This window comes from Haemaphysalis longicornis, unplaced genomic scaffold (assembly GCF_048455015.1).
Source record: "Haemaphysalis longicornis isolate Haplotype H1 unplaced genomic scaffold, Haemaphysalis longicornis Haplotype H1 scaffold_13, whole genome shotgun sequence".
Taxonomy (NCBI): Eukaryota; Metazoa; Arthropoda; class Arachnida; order Ixodida; family Ixodidae; genus Haemaphysalis; species Haemaphysalis longicornis.
Window position 1 is genome coordinate 68,486,801 of NW_027526233.1, and position 22,180 is coordinate 68,508,980.

At 47.8% G+C, this 22,180-nt stretch overlaps 1 protein-coding gene across 1 annotated transcript in view; it reads left to right on the forward strand.

The window, feature by feature from the left end:
• Enoph (enolase-phosphatase E1) overlaps positions 1 to 22,180 on the forward strand; it is a 59,653-nt gene that overhangs the window by 32,362 nt on the left and 5,111 nt on the right. Inside the window, exon 6 of the mRNA XM_077694834.1 lies at positions 20,917 to 21,043. Within this exon, the coding sequence (XP_077550960.1) occupies positions 20,917 to 21,043 (127 nt within the window). The remainder of the gene's footprint in view (positions 1 to 20,916; positions 21,044 to 22,180) is intronic.

The window sequence follows — 22,180 nt, forward strand, 5'->3', positions numbered from 1 at the left end:
TTAATTGTGTTAGTGTGTTTCTTCGCCCACGAATATGTATAGCTTTACTTATTTCTTGAGTCGCATAGTCGCAATTGTTTTCTTTGTGCTATGTCTCGGTTTAGACGAGATATTTTTTCATTGAGCAAATAAGTGAATTCTTCTAGCATTGCCAAGCCAACACCGACACACGTGCCCCTCCCTAGATATGTTAACCTTGAGTTCACTTGTTCCGAATACTTTACGTAAACAAACACACAAAAACAAAAGTGCTCATATATGAGTATATATTTTGCTGGGTTCAGCTGTTTAGCTGTCATGCAATCACCAGATGTTACAAGCAACGCAAATTCCTATCTGGACAATAAGCGAAATCAATTTTTATATTACCCTTTTCTCATAAGGCGTTTTTCCAGAAAGAAAAATGAATCAAAATACTTTTTTGTCTTTGCAGCAGGTGAACATTTTATTCAACTGAAACATGTTATGATGCGGTAGAAAACAGATTTGCTCAATTAACTCACCATCACCGGGTTGAATGAGCCAAGTGTGGATTAGTATAAACGCAGGCATTGCTCGGATGCACAATTATTTCAGGGAAAAAAAGTGATTTTTTTTTAACCTGTACTATCTTATATACTTCAGCGCAGCTACAGGTGTCGCTGTATACGGTTTTTCATATGAATGTTCCAAAGCAGCAGTACGTGAATTTAGGAAACAAACAAACTGGGAACAACACAATGATTAGATAGAACAATTCCGTTCAGAGGCAAGATTTGCAAAGGCTATAGTTGTCATGAATGAACAAGAGTTTATCTACGGTGAGCGGGTGCAAACTGGCTCTTCGAGATCGAATGACAAGACCAGCCACTGAGAACACTCGCTCGCTCGGGGTGCTCGTGGCCGGGATACAAAGAATTTTTTTAGCCAGGCATGAGAGCCACGGTAGATCTTTCTGAGCCCCCTTCCAAAATTTCAATGCGTCGTTCACTTGCGTGCAAGGTTTACTTAAAAGTGCGTGACACTCTGCATTGACTTCGTTAGTCCAGTGCTGTGGAGCACTAGAATGGCGTCGTGCTAAGGACGTCAAAGCGTCGTTAGGGCGCGTGTCACACTCAATCGGCTTTGTGACGTCGCATTCCCTTATATAGCGACGCACCTGCTTCGCTAGAAATTCAAGTTTAGATGTACCCCTTTGTGTCACATACTCTTCAACGGCTTTGAGATTCTGAAATCTAGGATCAAGAAGCGATGCTGTAACCATAACATCGGTCAGAGGAAACCTACGTTCAAATCTCTCCAGCATCTCTCTTTTGAGTTCTTGCACTACGCTACTTCCGGAAATGTCATCTTGCAACGAGGCGAGAAGTTCGCTTCGGATAACGATGAGCACGTTAAACGTGCTCGATTTTTGCTGCGAAAGCAGCTCAACCGCGCATTTAAACTGGCTCAGGAATTGAACGATCTCTTCAATGAGACACCAGTCTTCAACACAAGGGAACGGGCGCCCAAGCCGAGCCAACAACTTCCTGAGCGCAGCCTTGTTCGCTACGAGGCTCTGAAACATCGCTAATATGCTATGCCACCTCGTCGGTGTGTCCAGTTTAACTGTAACTGCCCCTCCCCGCGCTACAGGGGCGGTGTTGTATGCGTGGTCACTGTTTTGACAGCCTTCATCAAGTACAGGATCGTTTTCGTCATGTTCAAGGGCTTCGGCAGTACTGACCAACGACTGTACTGCAGCATTCAGTTCCGAGTCCGCGAGCTCCTCCAGGTCGGAGACCCGGTAGTGCACAGTCTTCACAATGTCACGGCAGTTGACCAGCAAATCGTGGAGTCTTGGGACGCTTCCAAATCCGTCCTTGATGACCAAGTTGTGTAGGCCGTGCCCAACACACAGGTGATGTTCCGTGCATGCGAGACTCGCTGCGCGCTTCATGTTCGAGCCGGCGTCAGTGACTGCACAAACTTCCTTTCCCACCATGTTGAATTCTTCGAGGCGCCTTTGAAACTCATTCATGATGGCAGCGCCTGTATGCCTCTCGGTCATGTGTCTCGTGCTCAGGGTCAACGATACGAGCTCGAAGTTCTCTGAAATAAAAACAGCAACCATGACAACCTAAAACAGCGTGGTCAGAAAAAGATCTAAGAAATCTAAATCAGGATACTTACATGAATTATTCTGTTCTCGCTAAATCACTCCCTGGCTATAACCTCTCACCTCCTCAACAAAACTGAACACATTTCAGGGTTCGCTGCACTCGCCCAGTATTAATGGGATCATTTAATGCTTTCATGACACAATACATGTATTTTTCAAGATACAAAACAAACAAAACCGAAGCATGTGGGGTTTTTTCGCCTTGTTGTCTGAAAGCTCAGGTAAGTATAACGTAAATTAAAACTTTCAAAAAGTATTTTGGAAGCACGCGCCATAAGTTACTACATGGGTTGAGGCATGCGCTTATTGGTACCTGCACTGAAAACATGCTAAACCTACCGTCAATATGGTGACAGGTGAACGTTATGTAGGATCGCCGCCTGGAGTTGTCGGTCCACAGATCGTATGTGACGGCACAGAACCTAGACCCCTCAGCCACCATCTTCTTCACCTGTCCGTGCATGGCACGGTAAACATCATCCAAGGCGGATCTCGACAAGGTCGTCCGGTCAGGGAGCTCTTGGGGCACTCTGATCACTTCATACTTTATGAGGAAGTCCTACAGAGGAGAAATGAAGTAACTTTTGTTCAGACCTATATTATATCATAAAATGAACATCAATGCACAGAGTGTGTTATATTTGTCACCAACCTGTAATCCTTCGCCATTCACCATGTTGAAAGGCAGCAGGTCCCTGGCGATCAAAAGGACCAAGTCTCTAGCAAGCAAGTTCTTTCTTGATGGCGTTGTCGCATTGCGCCTGGGAACCATTCGGAAATAATCTTTGACTGTCGCCGCCTTCTTGCAGTCGTCTTGCAGTTTATGGACATCCATCAAGTGTCTCTGCATGTTCGACGTGCTTACGGTGCTCGCGTAGCGTTTCACGTTGCAGCTGCGGAGGAAACAGGCGATTATTTAAACTCTCACAACTAAACGATTAGGCTGCTCACAACAAACGGTTTGGCAGGCGCCTTGGTAGGCGTTATGAAATTCCGCCCCCCCCCCACCCCCCCCCCCCCCACCCCCGGCCCCCTCACCCGAACCCGAAACTATGCTAATTCCTGCGAGGTGATATGCGCGCATTTCACCGTCAATTTCAACGTATGTGAACTCTGAACTCTAGACGGGCGTCCTGATGTACGGTCGCGAAAACGGCAGCCGGTCTCGCGAGCACAACAGCTGAGGAGCGCACTGCACGGTATTAAGTCTCACAAATTTCACAATTCCTACGAGGCGCCAGCCAACGGTTCAGTTACTTAGAGAAACAAAGGAGCGCTACTTACGATTCGAAAGGCTTTGAGTCTTCCTTCTTTGAGGAGTTGGTCAAGCAGCTCTTGCAGTAGTAGTCCGTTCCAACTGTCTTCTGCTTTCCCCCCGTGATGTATGCTAGGCGTCCAAAATGTTTCCAAACAAAACTAGACTTCCCCTTCGAATGCAAAGGAACAATCCGAAAACTTCCAATCGGCATCTTAAACACATCGGGGCCAGGAATTTCTTCCTCGCAACAAGTTGCAGATATGTCGCCGATTCCATCCGCAACCTCAGTACACGCGACCGTCAAGCCGTCATTCCGGCGTTTCGAGGCCGTGGCTACCGGAGGCCGCTGCTTCTCGTTGCGCCATTTTGCGCGCGAAAGAGTAGTTAGGCAATCCCACGTTGCTCTGGCTAGAGACGACACGCATGCGCAGATGAGCGGAGAGCAGGGTTGCTTTTGTTTTCTGTTGCTTCATTATTCTCCTACGTGACATTGAAAAATGCCCGAGGCATGAAAAAAAATTTGAACAAAACACGAAATCTCAAACAAAGCTGGATTAATTTTTAAAAGTCATTTTTATTCTATATACGTAAATGCCGCGCCGATCACGCCGAAACAATACGTCGGCGGCGGCGGCGGCGGCGCGCCGATCAGTTAGTGTCGGCGGCGGCGGCGCGGCCAGAACAGTCGGCGGCGGCGCGCCGACGTCTCGGCGCACACCTCTACATAGAGTTAATACTGGCTCCCATTCCTCCAGGGACGCTCTGTCCGGCCAACAACAGATCGAGGTCGTGACGTCACAGTTAAAAGTCACGTGGCAAAGGCGTTTTCGTCACTTCCTGGGCCGTGGGCTTTTTTTGTTTTTACTTTTATCACAAAGGCATGCGGATAGCATCAAGAAGCCATGCACCGCGGGCAGAAGTTTCACCCAAGGCTTCAGCCAAAGCATGTGGAGGCGATTGCCAAAGGCACTGTGTGTGAGCTACGCTGGCTTCGCCGCTTTTTTTATTGTTGTTATTGCGTCATTTTGCCCCTGGGAATTTGTTCTGTGCCCGAGTTGGTTTCTTTCCACGTAGATGATACCCGCGTGATACGTTGTCATGGCCGGTTACTTAAATCAAGTAAGTGTATCGTCGAAGTGTCCCTCGACATCGCGTTGTCTGTTTTTCTGAGCCAGTTCACGAATGAAGCCGTCACCTTGAGCCCTCGCCGGTGAAACGGCGACAACACGACGACACCGATCTTTTCCCTAACAATCGAGGACGAAGTGTGACACCACTAATTGTGCGCCCCCCATATCCTACAAGAAAACAAGTCACGTTGCCGTCAGCAACAACATGCAGCAAAATAGTTCACCAAGGGAGGATATGCCGTGCTGTGATGCAGCGAATTCAGTGATGTGGAAATGGTTGTGTGCATTGGGGTGCCACGCTGGACGTACCACATTCGGCTTGTTATTGCGGCGACAGGTAAATGCGCAAACGAGACGTGGTCCAGCTCACCGTGTTCCGGTACATCTACGAATTCCACGGTGACAGAGAGAGAGAGAGAGAAAACCTTTAATGAAAGCTGAAGAGGTTAGTCCCACTAACGGAGAATTTGTTTTATGGTAAAGGCGAGATTAGCCATTGCACTTAGCTTGCTATCGCCCTTGATGGCTGAGTGCGATGCTTGCACGGGCAGAAATTTTTTGCAGGCAGCTGTATGATGCGGGCTTCCAAATACAAGTGCCTTACATACATACTATTACATATTGCATGCATACTATTTTACATTGCCTAACTGGTGAAAAGAGCAAACTTTAAATCGTGAATCAGCGGGAAGCTGAAGGCATGTAAAGTTTGATAACTGCACGTCCCAGGCCTTATAGCTACAGCAAGTGGTGAGCCTGTCTTATATGCACCTCCTGCAGTTGTAACTGCCCTAATTGCACCCAGTGATCGTACAGGACGAGAATATTGACAGATAAGCCATTTGCAGTGTTGTGGTATTTTATTGTCCCTCTGTTTTCTTAGAACACACCCAGCTCAGTATCATCACAAACTTAATCAGAGCAAAGCGAAGTTCATCCAGCTGTGAGTGGTCATAGCGCTGTGTTCTTATTTTTATGGCGAGCCTTCCCTGACCAGAACACCTTTTCCCATGGCTTTGTACACCCATGACTACTATTTCCGATACCCACTTTGGGTTGCCCATAGAAGCAGCCATTCCACTGAGAGAAGGAAGAGTCACCTATGCAAGCCTTCCCCATCGAGATGTCAATAGTCACCTGTACTCATGCTATTGGCACTCCAATTGCCTTTGAAACTCTCAGCTGTGCATTATACTGTCAAAGCTGCAAATGCTCAATGCAAGAACACACATGTACACTAGCTCAATCAGCGCAGTAAAGCACTAGGACAGGAAGATGCTTTGAGTCTTCCAGCATATTCATGGTCACTATTCAATATTTCTATCCGGTGATTGCAAAGACACAGCCTGAATGCTTCTAACCACTTTGCCGACCCCATTTTCCCCTCACCATACCAGACTCGTTGCCAAATTACTGCCTCCAGGTCCTGCTTTCTTAAGACTAAAAAATCTCTGCCTTCAAAGTTGCCTCTGCATCTGCTCCCTGCCTTGTACTGTTTCCGAAAGGAGGAAGTTTCTCTCCAAAGGCTTCTAGTTGGAGTGGCCCTCACACTTTTTCAATCTGGACACATGTAATCCCCTGTCCACTGAAATCCATATGCATGAGTCACTAAGCTGTGAATTTTTAATGTCCTTGCACATTGATAGCAGGTATAGGTTCTGAAGAGTTGACTCTGTTGGTATGTTTTGGGGCAACACGTTAAGTAAAATGGACTCACCAAGCCTAAAAAGGCATTTTTAGGGCAACAAAAAGCCAATATAGACACGAATCTAAAAATAGGCCCTTATAGGCACTATCAACAGTTGATTAATTTAATTCCTGTAGTTCGTGCTTATATGTCGAACAAAGTTTACAGGGACTCCAGGAAAAAAATGGGAATTTTGCCTAAAGTTCCGATCTCTAGTTATACTTTGTACATCAGGGCATGAGCTGCGTCACAAATATTATTATGTGCCGGTGCATAACTGTTTTGTGTGCTGGAATTTGCTTTTTTTGCTGGTGTTCGCACGGTTTCTGTATATACACGATTGTACTTTACCAGTAATACTTAGTTGCACTTGTTCCTGTCATCCTTTGTATCTTGTCAAAATTTTGCCTGTATATATGCGAGTGTATCTTACCAATAAATCCTAGTTGGAAGTAGCACTTGGTCATGTCATCCTTGTTTGTCTCATCCAAATTTTGCACTTTACACGTGTGAAGCCGCCCAAAAGTTCACGTCGGTCAGCTACATGAGAGATCAAGTACATCACCCACTAAAAGTCTGCATGGCTTCACCTAATAATTAGTCCGTAAGCTACAAGTGAGACTAACAATAGCCATCAAGAGTTAACATCTATGGAGAAAAAGCGAGTAGTATAATGCACAAAAGAAATTGGAAAAGATACGAGGCTGTTTGGGCACAGCTTTTTATTGCAATTGAATTTCCTGGAAAAAAAGTCGGTGTTAGGTGCAACAGGGCCTCAGAACACAAGTTTGCTTCAATGTTTGTTTCAGTGAAGTTTTTTCTGAGCTGACATCACAAGCACAGAGTTAGGTAACGGCACTGTAATCAAAACTATCATGCATGGTGGTGTGCCTCCTATACTCAATAAAGCGCAAAGGCTTTATTAGAAGAGAAAAACCACATGCAGTGCTCTTTGAGAAAGTAAATATCTTCATTCAGTGGCTTCTGCTTCACCTAATGGGAATGCACTGTCCCCTTATAACTGCTGAAGGTGGTGCAAAAACAATTCAGCTATTACCAACACACCCACTGAAAATAAAGTGCTGGTGATCCCTTTTACATTTCTATGTCTGAGGTGTTTGCAGCACATTGTGGCAAATTTTAATTTTTGTCCCCAGTGCAAATTACAAAAGGCACAAATTACGGCTCGTTGAACGTTATGTGGTGCTTTTGAATGAACTATGTATAAGGGGTGGGCGATTGATCGATCAACTTTCCGATTAATGCTTTAGTTGCGATTAATTTTTTAGTCGGTCGAAGTCATGTGAGCAAACCGAAACAGGAGTACCGCGTTGAAAGTGTGTGCATGCCGAGGACCATATTTGCGTTGAAATAACCTACGTGACGTTACAACAGAAAACAATGCAAGTATGCTCAGAGATGATAACAATTAAAACTGTTGGGACGGAGAAGCATTTTATTATTATCATTGGTGTATGGATTCCATTAAATATTATTTTTGGTCATTTTTCTTTCAAAACCAACACTACCGATTAATTGATTAATTAACAGATTAAAGCTAATCGGATTAAAACGGTCAGACAGATTAATCGGATTAAAACTTTTAACCGACGCCCAGCCCTACAATGTATGCAACCTACATCTTGGCTTTATTCGAAAGGTCAGACAGTGTACATCATTACTACAATATTGTTCTATGAGGAACAACACTACCACCACACAAGAATTAGAATACCCACGGGTAGATTTCACAAACAGGCAGCCAGAATGCAAAGGAAGCCAAGTAAACCAGGGGAGGCCACCCACTTATTAAACAGCCATCGGTTCCGTTCTTGTGCAAGATGGATAAAGCCTGCCACTTGACCTTACTTCAACTGTGGTATCAAAACAGCTTGTCCGGGTTACTGCTGCTGCTTCCTTTTTTTTGTGCCATGCTATAGGTACTCGGTACGAGATGAAATATTTGCTATCACTACAAAATGTCTTAACTAAAAGCCCGCAACCCTCCTAGTTATATATCTTATAGGAGCTTCTGTAGAGACCAGGGCTGCGAGGATATGAAATTCTGCTTTTAAAGCTGTTTTATTGAACTAGCTTTTAATAGGAACAAATATTTTCGAATTAAAGTGCTCTCCTAAAGCACCTTTCTCTTCGAAACGTGTTTTGGTTGAGTTGGTCTATGATATTGACAAAATAAAATAAAAAAAATTATGAGCGCTAAATAACAGCGTATGAAAAGAACGGACGACAAATACGACAGCTGCTTGCCTTTCTCGTCCGTTGTTCTTGTAGCGCTCGTATTTTTCAACTCCTTCCGCCTGTCCTTTAGCCGCACGTCACAGGTGCATTGCGGTAAAGCCTGTCGGCGCTAGCGGTGAAAGCGGCGCTAGTTAGCGGTGGCCGATCGATCATCCAAACTTTTTATGGGCCTGGCATTGGTACTACAGCGGAGTCATGGTGGAGTCAGTGACTGTCGAACAGGCAACATGAACACGCTTAAAGCAGATACGCGGCGCGTTCATCAACCAACAGCTCGACGCTACACTTGACAATCATGTAAGCAACCGTCCACGACGTTGACCCGCGGCTACGTTGACACAAACTCGGGCATCAAACAAACGCCAAAGCGAACTTACCGCTGCAGAAGGGCGTATGCACCTGCGCAATAGTGATAAAAAAACACCTTACCGCAGTGCATAGCTTCTTGATGCTATGCGCAGTGCCTTCGCGATAAAAGTAAAAAAAAAAAAAAGCTCGCGGTCCAGGAAGTGACGAAAATGCCTTTATCACGTGACTTTTGGCTGTGACGTCACGACCTCGATCTGTTGTTGGCCGGACAGAGCGTCCCATTCCTCCATGCCCTACGGTACTTCCCCCATGACTTCCGGCTGATTTCCCAAAATCCTCCCTGTTCTGTGCTTTCCCGCCTTTCTTCCATGCCCGATACGATGTTGGATACGCGTCCACTGTCGTATGAGCCGGCGTGTAAACAAACGCCGCTTGTTTGAGCGGTCAGTGTGTTCTCCCCTTTATCCGCATTCCCTATCGCTTCGTTGCGACTAACGTGTAACGGAAGGAACCACCAGCCATGGCGCCTGGCGGCACGCATACGGTCTTCGGGTTCGACTGTGCCCTGGATTGGCGTCCCACGGTGTTCGTGGACGGCATCTCTTCCAACCGCGTGTGCAGTGCCTGCGGCCTCGTCCCTTCAAGGATTGCCATGCTACCGTGTCGGCACGTGCTTTGCCAGTTGTGCTACGATCGCTGCATGGCCAACACCGCAGGCAAGTGCTGCCTGGACGGTGAAGACATCTTGAGCGGCGACGTAATCTGGTCCACGTTCTCCGAACATAGCATCCTTGGCCGCAAGGTAGAAAGCTCCATGCTCGTGTATTTGCGTTCAACTTGTTCAGCGCTTATTTCCGCGAATTGTCTCAGTACGCCTTTTCTTCTTTGGCTCACTTTGGGGTTTGCCTCGGTTAGTTTCACTGTTCCAGCCTGTCTGTCGCGGGGGGCTGGTGGCACATTCTCGCTGAAGACCATTTTTTTGGCAGTGGATAGCGTTACCCCCGGCCGTAATTGTAATCATGGTAGTGTCTATTATCCCGGCGCAACGGGGACAATTGCCGTCAGAAATTTCTCACGGCAGTCGCTTCTTATTGGCTAAGCACGCTACGCGGAGATTGAATCTGATAAATAAGCCTTTAAAAAGCAGTGTCTGCAGCTGCACCTGTAACGCTGTGGTATAGCGCTCGGTTTTAAACTAGAAGGTTCAGGTTCGAGTCCGACATTGCAATGTCTTTTTTTTGGCAGTGGCTATTTTGCCGGCAGCCGGCAGATTAGCCTGGGAGAAAAGTTGCCGGCAGTTCCTTCCCATTGGCTGGCCCAGACCACGTGATTATTCTGCCGGCACATTTCCTCGGGGGCTATTTTGCCGGCTGCCGGCATATTTTCGCAGGTGCTATTTTGCCGGCTGCCGGCACATTTTCACAGTTGCTATTTTGCCGGCAGCCGGCACATTAGCCCGGGAGAAAAGTTGCCGGCAATTCCTCGGCAATGCTGCCTCTGTGCGCCAATGCTGCGGCAGGCGGAGATGTCAACTTTGACGTTGGGGACAAGTTTTCGAGCTTTGCCGAGCTTGAGGAGAAGAGTGATTGGTACTGTTCAGTGAATTACGTCAAGTTATAGAAACGAGTCGGCAAGATTGCGGCGAGTATGTCGAACTTTGACTCAGCCCGACGCAAACTTTGACTTTGATTTGTGCTTGTTTCCACTTGCCGTGTGTGCGTATCAGCAAGCAGCCGAGAGGTAAAGTTTGGCAGTGCATAAGTCGCTGTTTTTAACCTGTCTGATTGTGTTTGGTATATGAACGCAAAATTAGATGTTTTTTGGACGTCTGCCTGCTTTGCATAATTTCATGCAGAAATATTGTCTTTACTGAAGTTCGTGTTTTAAACTTCATAGCATTGAAATAAACAGTGGTTAATTCTAGCCATGCAATCTTGATTTTTCGGCTGATCATTTCTTTATTGTGCGACTTTGCTTGAAATTCTACAAAGGAACCACCAAGGAACATTCACTGTCTGTGATCAAAGTGTCAAAGTTCGCGTAGGGCTGAGTCAAAGTTCGACATGCCCGCCGCAATCTTGCGGACTCGTTTCTATAACTTGATGTAATTCACTGAACAGCACCAATCTTTCTCCTCAAGCTCGGCAAAGCTCGAAAACTTGTCCCCAACGTTAAAGCAGGTTAAAGTTGACATCTCCGGCTGCCGCAGCATTGGCGCCCAGGGGCAGCATTGCCGGGGAATTGCCGGCAACTTTTCTCCCGGGCTAATGTGCCGGCTGCCGGCAAAATAGCGCCCGCGAAAATGTGCCGGCAGCCGGCAAAATAGCTCCCGAGGAAATGTGCCGGCACAATAATCATGTGTTCTGGGCCAGCCAATGGGAAGGAACTGCCGGCAACTTTTCTCCCAGGCTAATCTGCCGGCTGCCGGCAAAATAGCCACTGCCTTTTTTTTTAGCTCAGAATTTTTTGGTCATCGGGATTTCGTTAGTGCTTTTATTACTCTTGTTTTTACTATATCACGAGATCGACGCACATGACTTCTAGAATTGGTTGAATTCCATTTACCGCAGGTTGTGTTCTGTGTCGTTGGGCTAGGTTAGATTAGGTTTGTTGCAGTTTGGCGGGATTTGGGTAGGTTATGATGCGTTCGGTTAGGTTACGTAAGGTTCTGTGAGGTTATGTTACGTTAGGTTATGTTGGGACGTAATATTATACAGCAAATTTTCCGCCAGCCAGCTTTTATGGAAACTGCCGTGAGAATTTCCCGGAAGTAATTCTCACGGCTGCCGTGAGATTAGACGCAGCCTATAATCATTGCTCAAGTTACGTCCAGGCTGGAACCCAGATGACATCCGCTAAGCAACTCTCAGTGAGGTGTCGACTTTTACCGAACGGGCCAAACCATTTCCACTCACTGACTAGCTGTAGAAACTGCTAATTATTGATAACAATGAGTAATTGCAGATGATCGGACTTACAGTCGCCAGCAAAAGTTTGCGGGATGTGCAGCGCGTGGCCGAGCGGCGCAAAACTGCATTGATGCGCCGGATCGGGCTCAAGGAACTGGCGTGCTAGGCGCGCTTTGCGCATGCCTGTCCTTTATTATCGTTACGGGACATCTCTGATCCCTCGCGCGCCCGCGACATGTTTTCGATATTCGCGGCAGCCGCTGTGGCGCCGCGGGACCGTCGCCGTGGTCGCCGTCGTTCTGCTACCACTGGTGCAACAAAGCACGTCGCCCGCGGCCGCCATTTGCGCGTCGCGCAAGGTTGAACAAATCTTATCTTCCCCGCGAAACTTCTGGTTGAGCACGAATTTTATTCTAATTTTTAACCTAAGCACCGACAAACTGTCAGCTGATCCAGACTTGCCATTCGCCGCCCATGCCTGTAGCTACTGCAATTGTTGGTGCGTGCTCTGGGATTATGCCGCCCAGCGCTCCGGAGGACCAAAGAAGGCATATTGCCCGCCTTACGGACAGCTGTAAGTAGGCAGTGACGCAAATGGCAAGTGGTGAGAGCAAGTGGCAGTAAATTACAGACTCAGATGTGTGCGAAGCACTTTTACGGGCCTCCGCTATAATATAAAACAATCTCGGAACTGTTGAGTGCAGAGCAAATACTCCAATTCATACGCAAAGTTTTTCCTATGAGGACCCGGAGGTGTACCCGTTGTAACAGGCCGAACACACACTTAAGTTTAAATGAAGAGAAATGGGAAAAAATTCAGAGCCCTTCCAGTCTGTGATGAAGGATGACAAGCCGAGCTGGGCGGAATCCAAGGTCACGAAAGAAGCAGGCTGTGGGTAAGAGTGCTGCTTACTTCCTAGTTATTCAGGTGAATGGAATTCAGGTGAATGGAATCAATACAGACTAATGCTTTATTCTATAGGACTGTAGCTGGTATTCAATGGCACGGAATGCATGCAGGCAACCAAGTGTGTGCCGTCATATCTGTGGCCAAGCGTCTGTTGCTAGACGATGTTGTGCGCACGGCCCGCAGATCAGGCACCCCTCTTCTCCTCCATGCAACCGTTTGAGTGCGCCCACGGCCGGGCTAGAGCAGCGGCGTGTGCGCGTTGGTGGCGGAACTTCACGTCGAGACGGGGCTGCATTGTTCTCGCCGCCGCCGCCGCTGCTGGGAAGACCGTATGAACACAGCGCACGCCGCTGCTCTAGCCCGGCCGTGGTGCGCCGTCACTCGTTACGTCGGGCTCCGCGGGATGGCGGTACTTGTCCATGCGAAGCACGACTGTGAAACACATGACTGTTTAATTACAAACTCTACCTCACCGAACGCACAGTATTCGCTCGAGTTCAATGTGAGTGCGATTAATAACATCTCTGTTGACGCCACTGTTTAGAACCGGACTGGAACGGAGCAGATGACACACGCTGGTGGTTTTTTTTTCTTCTGCGTGCGGGCGCAGTGGCCCAAGCCGCGCCGTCTCCTTGGCACATCGGCCATGTCTGTGGCCGTTTCCAGTGTTGCCAGACAAATAAATTGACTGCTAAACTTTTCAACGAATAGCACCTATATGAAATTGGCTCGCAAAATGTTGTAGTCATCTGCGCGGCTAATTACATACAGTTTGGTCTGAGGTAGTTCCGACAAACGACGGTTACACCAGTTTTCTGTAACCATACGTCCTCCTTTGAATGTCATGTATTGACAGCGGATGGGAATTCCCTATCGTTTACAGCTTCCCTATAAACTAACTGTGGCAAGTAAATGTGATTCGGCGTAATGATAACGCCATCCTCGCGGCCAATTTCAGTATGATGTTTTTACATGATACTTACATTAGACAAGAAAGTTTGCTTTGCTGCAATATTCACATGAAAGTTTACTTTGCCGCAGTATTAAATTTGTTGATGCGACTGTTTTCTATGCACCCCGTCACCAGAGGCAGTTTCCGAGAGGTAGCCCAAATAACTTCTGTAAAATAAATTTAGTCATCAACCAATGCATCACTTGGAAGATAAAATTTATTCAATGTTGCGCGCCGCGCAAATGGCGGCCGCGGGCGACGTGCTTTGTTGCACCAATGATAGCATAACGACCGTCGACGGCGATGGTCACGCGCCGCCACAGCGGCTGCCGCGAATATCGAAAGCATGTCGCGGATCAGAGATGCCCCGTAACTAACAAAGGACAGGTATGCGCAAAGCGTGCCTAGCACGCCAGTTCCTTGAGTCTCGACCCGGCGCCGGTCTCTGCAGATGGTGCAGCAATGCAGTTTTGCGCCGCTCGGCCACGCGTTGCACATTTCGCAAACTTTTGCTGGCGACTGTACTTCTGGAAATGGCTGTCTTTAGATGTAACTTTAGCGATGGTTGCAGTTACGCCTGGATCTAATCTGGACATTTCTGGCTAGTGATATGCCCCAGCCTCATGTCGTCTTCAAAACTCGCAGTGATTTTTACCCAATGAACGGAACCACTTGTGCTCACTGACTAGTCAAAGTAAATGCTAATGATTAATTGCTATAAATGTTTACAGGTAACCCGACGTACCCCGGGCGCGAGGTCTGTACATAAATTGCGCGATGATTGTGGTTCCGTTCGCACGTAACACTAGACGCTCGTCTTTTCTTTCTTTTGCGAATTCTGAACTGTTATAGCCACGGTTGTGGGTTCAATCAATTAGGTAATTTTGAACATTAATATTGCTGCGATCCTCATGCTATAACAATTTAGTGACCAGGGGGTCAAAAGAACATTAGCCGTTGAAAAAGTGTGATGATGACCGGCTCAGTGCTGAAATGTTTGTGTGGCAGAAGCGGCTTATACGATGATGCATATAGGACACATCTTTAAGTGCTATCTGTCATTTGGGGCACTCATCCATTTACTGAAGCATCTGCAAGAAATATACACAGCAGAACATCTCTGAGCTGTACCTGGCAGAAAGGCCAAATGCTGAATACAAAAAAATGGGTAGTGCGAAACAACAGTTAGCAACGAAGTTGGCAGTGTCGGCGTGTCCATGTGCATAGCCAGCTTTGTGATGCCCAATCAGAGCCTGTGTGCACCATTTGCGTGTTGCGTACCCAGCTCTCCCATTTGATCACGTACTTTTCACATGGTCTTTCTCTCCTACATTTGCGCATCTGCATCACCGCAATGTGCGATTCATTCCTCGTTTGCAGCTACTGAAATATTTAACACAGCCATCACCATGTTTTGTCTGTATGTGTGCGCACACATGTTTGTGTGTTGGTAGAAGCTTTGGTGTTGATTGTTAGTGTTGGAGGTTAGTGCTGAGCCACCCGCCGCGGTGGCTCAGTGGCTAAGGCGTTGCGCTGCTGAGCACGAGGTCGCGGGTTCGATTCCCGGCCGCGGCGGCCGCTTTTCTGATGGAGGCGAAAAGCAAAAACGCCCGTGTGTACGAGATTTCGGCGCACGATAAAGATCCCCAGGTGGTCAAAATTAATCCGGAGCCCTCCACTACGGCGCGCCTCATCGCCTGCGTTGCGTCGGCGCGTTAAACCCCACAATCAATCAGTAGTGTTGGAGGGATGCAGGTAGCATAATATCCTGATATCCTAAATGGCAGCTGGATGCTGAAGAAGCGTCAAATTCTGTGGTTAGCACTGTTCCTCGAAACGGCTCCTTGGACACCCATCTTCGGACGTTGAACCTCACAATAAAGGTTTTTTAAAAAACACTTGATCATCAATTTGGGAAGTATTTTGAACTAAAGAAAATGAAGTTAAGAAGCTTAGCTGTTATTTTGTTCCATCCTTGATTGAGATTCAAAATTCACAACTTGAGGCTTTTATTGGTGTAATTCAAAAGGTTGTGCCACAGAATATAGTAAAACTCACAGTAATCCAAATAAGCACAGTGGCCTTGATCCTCGCATTACTCAAAAATTGCTTAGTGAGGATGACCATCATACCAAGTGGACGTGTTTGATATCAATGTTAAGAAATTTCGTGCTTGTGAATTACAATCACATATGGTAAAGCAATTAGTTCCATGACTTTCTCTGAGTTCTGCATTTTACTGCTAGTCATGGCAGCACTGAAATTGCTTTCAGTTCATTGTTCTATTAAGAGGTTGCCATAATGTCTTGAGCAGCCTAGAAATTGTGTCTGAAGCCAGGATATTGTTACTACTTAAGACTCCGAACTGCTACAGAGCTATGGCAGTAGGAATATCAAATTCGCAGATTCAAGCATATTTTTATTGATTCGGGGTGTTCGTTATTTATAAGATTTATGGGTTGATTCGTACAGGTGAAATCGTTTGTTCTAATAGGGAACATCGACATTAACCAGCTATGCGTTTTGCTACTTGTGTATTCATGTAGCCTGTCTTACATGGTTGGCAACGTAGTACGTGGCACATCTTCGAGAAGCTCATTTTAGCGATTGTTCCAAGCTTCCAGAAATTTGTTTGGAGGTGAATTATTAACGTCAACAATACGCGGTATTGTTTCATCGCTGCAATAACCAGTGTAGCAGTACCTAACGATTGCTCGCTTATGCAGCCTCTAAGCAGTAGTTCTAACACGGCACATACCGATTAAAAAGTCTGTCATTTGACGTGAGTGGTGTTGCTGAAAATTGTTATCTACTAAAGCTGCGTGGCTAGCATTCGGAGTTTAATCGAATTTCTTCCGCTTATCTCAGGTGGCTTTAAATTCCTTTCTCCTCAAAAACAGAGAAAGCTTTGAAAAACACATTGGTAGATTCATCCATTTGTGGCATATAATTATTTGCTTCCGTGTGAAGTAGTGAACGGCTTGACCTCAAGAAATTACGTTTTCTTCCCCTCGTTCTTCTGTACAGATTCGATGCTGGAATGCTTCTATTGGCTGCAACGTTTTGGGCACAGCATTCGAGGTCCTGAACCACTTCAACAAAGAGTGTGAACACCATGTAGTGCTTTGTCCGCACTGCAAGCACAGCATCAGTCACAAGGATATCATCAACCACATTCAGCTGGGATCGTGCTCCCAGACTGCCATGACCGCACAACTCACCGAGAATGACACGTCGGGAGTCGCACTAGTCTTAGATGCACTCAGCAACCTTGACACCAAGGTCTCATGCCTCCAAGCTACGTTCCAACAGATTGCTGATAGCGTTGAAAGGTCATTTGAAGGAGTGGTCCAACACCCGCCAGTCCTGGAGTTGATTCATGGATTAAACGAGAGAGAGAGAGAGAGAAAGACTTTATTTGAGGCCAGCAGGGAGTGGGAGGTCGGGATGCGCAGAGCCTCCACATCCCACCCACGTTCACGACGTCCTCGGGACTAGGCCCCGCCGGTGTCGGCGTGAGCGGTGCGCGAAAGGTACTCGGGAGTTCGTCCCTTTCCCCCCCGTCTGCGACTCGCTCCGCTTCTGCCTGGCGAGAGCAGCCTCGAGCTGCTGGACGGCTAGAGTTTGTGCGTTCAGGTCCGTCGAATAGACGGCACTCGTTATGGTGTCCGGCAGCCGGCCGTAGAGGTCGGCAGCTTCCACGGGGTGCACTGCACAGTCCCACAGGATGTGAGCCAGAGTTGCGCGATGTTGCCCGCACACACTACACACGTCACTGGCGTACACGTCCGGGCACACGTGACGCGCGAGCGCCGGCGTAATCACTGACTGTGTTTGTAGTTGGCGTAGTAGCACTGCCTGCTGCCGTGTTAGTTCCGGGTGGGGCGCCGGAGCAGTGCGCCGGCCGAGCCGGTACCACTCCAGCACCTCCCCGTACGTGAGGAGGGGCTCCGGGTCCCACTCCACGTCGTCGTTGTCGTCTTCGTCATCGTTGTCTTCGCGATGGCCTCCCTCTGTCGCGGAGCTCGGCAGGGGGGAAGAGACCGCCGCCGCGCGGTTGGTCAGTCCTCGCGCGGCTGCGTTTTCTTCGCACCACGGCTTGTGCCTCAGCAACTTCAGCAATGGCTAAACAGCTAGCACGGGATTAAACGACAAGCTTAGAGAGAACAGGCAACTCAGCTGTTTAGCCATTGCTGAAGTTGCTGAGGCACAAGCCGTGGTGCGAAGAAACATCAGTGCCATGGCGGTCCCCTTAGAGCAAGCCAAAAGGCTTGTTGCCGAGCTTGAGGCATTGCCAGATAATATTTTTAAAGCACAAAAGATGGAGGCTTCGGCATTGCGTGACAACATCAGGAGGGACATAGGTGCTCTGTCCACTGTGACTGCTGCTGAGAGAAAGGAAATTGTCGATAAACTGAAAGCGCTTGAGGGGATGATGCAACAGATAATTAGCATCAAACCTGCAAGTGGAGATACCTGGCAACGGTTTCTCACTGAGGTGATCAGCAAACTAAGCCTTGAACAAAATGCTTTGGGCAATGAGCTTAACTCTGCTAACGCTCTGGAATGGAAGATTGAACAGTGGTCTGAAGTTAAAAAAAAGAGGCACTGTTGTAGTTCATCCTTGCAGTCCGGACTACTTTTACGGATATTTCATCCTTCCTGGAGCCAAGTTGATGATAGATGGTGCTGGCTTCCAGACACTAAAGTTATCCATTCAAATATGCAAAGGCAAACATGACCAGGCACTGACATGGCCAATCAAGAAAAAGCTGTTCTTGTGGTTCGTTCATCCAACTGACACGCTGATAATGGAGAGTGTTTATACAGACAGCTCTGCAGGATCTCAAAGACTACCAAAGACCCTCTCAGGCAGAGAATGGGGAACTGTGGAGCAAGAAAGGTGTGCAAGTTAAATTTTTGGAGGATGCAGGCTTTGTAAAAGATGACAAACTCACGGTGAGGTTTGAAGTCTTGGCATAAGTTAGCTACAAAGGCAAAGAATACTGATGGGTTAATTTATGTCTACAAGGTAGCTTCCAAGACAAAAGACCAGCAATGTGACCAACAATGTACAAATGAAAAGGTATACACAGTGCGTCATAATTGGATGCAATGCCGCCTTTGACAAGTAATAGTTGCATCAAAGTAAGCTGCTGGTATCTTGAGAAGTCCTCCAGAGTCATCATTCTCGGTTGTATATGCTCCTGGGTTTCATTGAGCCAATATCAAAATGGTGCGTTTCAATGCTGCCTTAGTGAAAGGGCAGAAATTTCACGCTGTACCAGACTTCCTAACGTAAAATGTGAACAAGCAGCTGCCGTTGCGAAAAAAGTGTTTTTGCTTCACACTAAAGGTCATTTTTTCTGTAAAATGTATGCTTGTGGAGCAAAAGCAGTGATGCTGTCTAGTGAAGTGTATTGCAAGTGCTGGTAATTTTTCTTGCATAATGTTGCGAATGCTTGAAACACCATTTACTTTTAGGAAGTGTTAGTATGAAGGCCTGACTTCCAAAATCACATTTTCATGCTGCCGACAGTAGGGCACACTCAGTATAGCCATAAGCGCCTCACATAAAATGGGGTATTTTTGGTGCACGGTGTCTGGGCACATTCTCCATTAATAAAATGTTTCACCACTGCTTCTGAAATATTCATTGTTGCTCAATATTGTCACATAGCCAAGGACTACACAGGTTTCTGTCACAATTTCGCCCCGTGTTCGTGAACCTGGGAGGGTAGGGGTACCCTCCAGCCGAGAGACGACATGCAGCGTGCTGCTGGTGACGGTGACTGACCGCGAGCAGCCGTGCTCGGCGGTGTTTATTCCCCGGCTACCCACAATGTTGCCCACCGAGCCTCGTGGGGCCACTGAACCTAGCGACCAACGAATATCAGGGTTGGGGGGCGCCACACACCCCTCACCCCCAAGTTTGTCCACACAAACACAAGCACAAGTCCAGCACCTGCTCGGGCGCCTACGGGTCCCCGCACAGCATGCACAGCATCAGCCGCAGGTCCGGCCGCGGGCAGCGCCTGGTAGATGTGCAGCCGGCCCACCCGCCGCTCGATGCTCTCCACCAGCGCGCACAGTGCCTGCTCCAGCCGCACGGGGTCCAGGCCGCCGCCCACGTCCACGAAGGGGCACTGCAGGCTCTTGGCCCGGTTGATGCCCTCCTCGCGCATGAAGTCCCCCTGGCCCGCAAACACCATGACCAGGGGCAGGCCGTGGAAGGGCAGCCGGTCCTCCTGCTCCAGGTTGGCCAGCAGGGTCTTTTTGAGGCTCTCGCGGATGTACTCCAGCTCCGGCTGGCTGGTGTACACGCACAGGCAGTGGGCACATGCACAATGTATGCACTGCGTTTCTCGAAAATGTGTGCGAGAGTTTCACTGATGTGTGGGACGTAGGTAATTGCTGCACGTTTTGATGCAGTCCTTGTGGCTGCCTAAAGCGTTATATTCAGAAAGAAGCGATGAGGGCGACTAGCAGGAATCCGCATTGACATTAGCAGGCAGAAGCGCCCACAAGGCCTGTGTCAAAACGTGCTGCAACCGTCTTCCCTGCCGTCAAAGCACTCCAAAACTTCTTTTTCCACACCGGGAAACTTCCCTTCTTTGGGCCCATAGAACACATGGCGATCCCTGTTCACCGTCCAAAAACCTCTCGTTTTCACCCGTAGCGTCAGCACTGAAGTGCCGCCCAGCTGCACGGTTTCCATGTGCATCAACGCATGCTCCACCACCTTCAGTTTAAAACCGGCTGTGTAGCTCATGTACTGGCCCATCGTACGGTGTGCTCCAGGAGCACAAAAAAAGGTTGGAACGCAGCTGAACTACAACATCACGGAGCATAAAATAGCCATTCGCGGAAGAGCAACAGTAGTGGAGTGCGGAGTACGTTTTGTGCTCTGTTTGCACGCCACCGGAACCAGCTGGAACAGCAAAGAGTGCAGAGTACGTTTAGTGCTTTGTTTGCACACCGCAGTGTTTGATAGTTTGTTTTGCTCTCAGCAGGTGGCGCTCCACAAGCGCAGTTTTTAAATTGCGAGCCACGGCGTTCGCACTCTGATCTCCAGCTACTGTTGAGATTTCTTTTTGTTTGAATTAGTTTTTAGCATTTCTGCGCATACTGTAGCGCGACGTCAAGTTAACTGCAATCGTCTATGGCATCAGCAGCCATGCCGAGATAAAATCATATTCCCGCTGCATTTTTTATGCAACGTGACAAGAAAGTAAATTCGCAAGAAGAAAAGTATAGGGGGGGGGAGTCAATACGTGATTAAATAGGGTACACATCTTCAAAACCGAGTGCCTCGGCCTTGTTGCACTGCCTCATATGCCTCCCCCCATTATCCATTTGCAGCTTCTGGACAGCTACTTCGACATCACCACGTCGGGGGCCAAGACGGAGCCCCAAAGCTACCGGGCCATCAGCAAGGCCATCGGCACCGACCCTGGCGACATCCTCTTCCTCACCGATGTGCTTGCGGGTGGGTGCCTTTGCTGTCGCTTCACAGCCCACTGGGCGGGGAGGCTCGAATGGAGTCGCGCAGAGCAGCAGCAGATGCCGGTCGCATGTAATTACTTTCAGTGTGGACACCTTAGATGGCCCGTTAGGCGGGGAAGTCGGCATCTGATGTCTGTAGCAGCCAAATGGCTCCTAAACTCCCAAAGCGAGCAAAAGTGAAGTAAAAGTTCGGGAAATTTGGGCCTGGTTGGGAATTAGACTCAGGGGAATTAGACTCAGGGACTTCTTAATGTCGGACAAGCACACATCCCCAACACCATGGTCGGTCCATGGCTCTAACTGACTAAAAGTGAGTGCATTGTGGCCTTTGACTTGGAAATCTATGTAATATAAATGTAGTTCAGCCTGCAGGAGTAGTTCTAGCATGCTAGCTGCGGCGGTGGCAATCCTCTGAGTTGCAAAGTTAAATGTCCACTTTGCTTGCCGATGTGAATGTAGTGGGGGCAATACCAAACCAGTTTTGCGAAAACTAGTTATCTAATTATTTGAAAGCCAACTATTCAAATGTGAAAGCCAGATAGCCAGAGGGATCGGTTAGTGAACCTCGCTGACCAGTTTTGTCCCCGGATATTCGGACATCCGGATTTCTGTTTTATACTTCAAAGATTCCAAGGAATGCGTGACGGTTTAATTGTTCTACCGTCAAGAAGTTCTCGAAAGATTTCAAACGGTACGTTAAACGGTGTAGTATTCACGCAGTACGAACCAGTGCGCTTCTCACATGGTATTGTGATACACATAATCAAGCCAAACAATCAAATGGCATGTTATCACTTCGAATTGTTTTATTCAAATGTTCAATTAACCGGCTATCCAAACCAAATGTACTGATTATTTGCATTTTTTTTAAAACCTGAACTGGGGCAGTGTCATTAGGTGCAAAGGGCAAAGGGGGAAAGGTGCAAGGTGCAAAGGGTGCAAGTGGGAAAGGATGATGAGGATGATTGAGAAAAAGTGCATTCAGCAATTTGGACAGTAGTAAGGCTTTGGCATTCACTACGTTAGAAAAAAGGGTGAGGCGTCCGTGTAATTTTTTGTTTCTCGCTTCACTTTTTACCGCACTAGCGGGCCGCTCCGTAGAGCTACTAGATGCGAGAGA